The 919-nt window shown below is 37.4% G+C and overlaps 1 protein-coding gene across 1 annotated transcript; it reads left to right on the top strand.

The window, feature by feature from the left end:
• Positions 1 to 524: 524 nt before the first annotated feature.
• SARC_15995 (hypothetical protein) lies at positions 525 to 707 on the top strand (the record flags this gene model as incomplete). The annotated part of the gene is made up of 1 exon (XM_014289893.1): positions 525 to 707. A coding segment is annotated over one exon (183 nt), but the record flags the coding sequence as incomplete, so codon positions are not given.
• Between the last annotated feature and the right edge of the window lie 212 nt (positions 708 to 919).

Raw genomic sequence — 919 nt, forward strand, 5'->3', positions numbered from 1 at the left:
TGTCATCAAAATTTGGCTCCAATCAGCCTATCAGGTATGGCAATATTTCATGTAAACTTATAGGCCCGTAAAAAGGCCCATTCTCTGTCATATTGTTTTGTACCCTTCTTCCTTATAGCGTATGTATTATATAGTTTTTGGTCACAGCGCAATGAATGGTTCTCTGTGGAGTTGCCCATCGACAAATACAAAGCGAATCTAAAAATAAATACTTTCTATTCAGGTTTTGCGACTGTGTGTATTGTATTATTACTATTATCGTACAATGGCGCATATTCTCGGTATTTCGGGATGTATACTCAGACTTGAAGAGACAATAACCAATTCTCACCACACACACACGGACACATGCGTGTACACAAACGTGTATGAGATATAATTAATACATTTATCAGAGTGTGATATATATGGAGACGACGCACACGGTTTGCTGACGTGCTGTGATCGCTTGAGACTCTGCGTACAACAAGAGATAAGGAAGTGTTATATATTGTTATATATTTGTAGACTTCTACTGTACGAACATGTCGTCTCCAAAGAACCCGACTGTTTATCCCAACCGCAAGGAGGACTATGAGTTGAAGGATGTGATAGGCAAAGGGGCTACGGCTTCGGTCTATACAGCCATGTGCATACCTTTGAATACAACTGTTGCCGTCAAAGTTATAAACTTGGAGATGTACGGCGCAAACATAGACGAAATCAGGGTATGTTGTAAACGTACGCACACATATACCACATATACTGCATTCATAGTGATACAAATACCACAGGCAATACGATGCTTGCAGTAGGATCACAGTTGTATCAATACATATCTATTTATGGATATGTATATTTAATATGTATTCTCATATATATATATATATATATATTTATATTTATATTATATATGTGTGTGTGTGTGTGTGTGTGTGTG

This window comes from Sphaeroforma arctica (genome assembly GCF_001186125.1).
Source record: "Sphaeroforma arctica JP610 unplaced genomic scaffold supercont1.7157, whole genome shotgun sequence".
Lineage (NCBI taxonomy): Eukaryota > Ichthyosporea > Ichthyophonida > Sphaeroforma > Sphaeroforma arctica.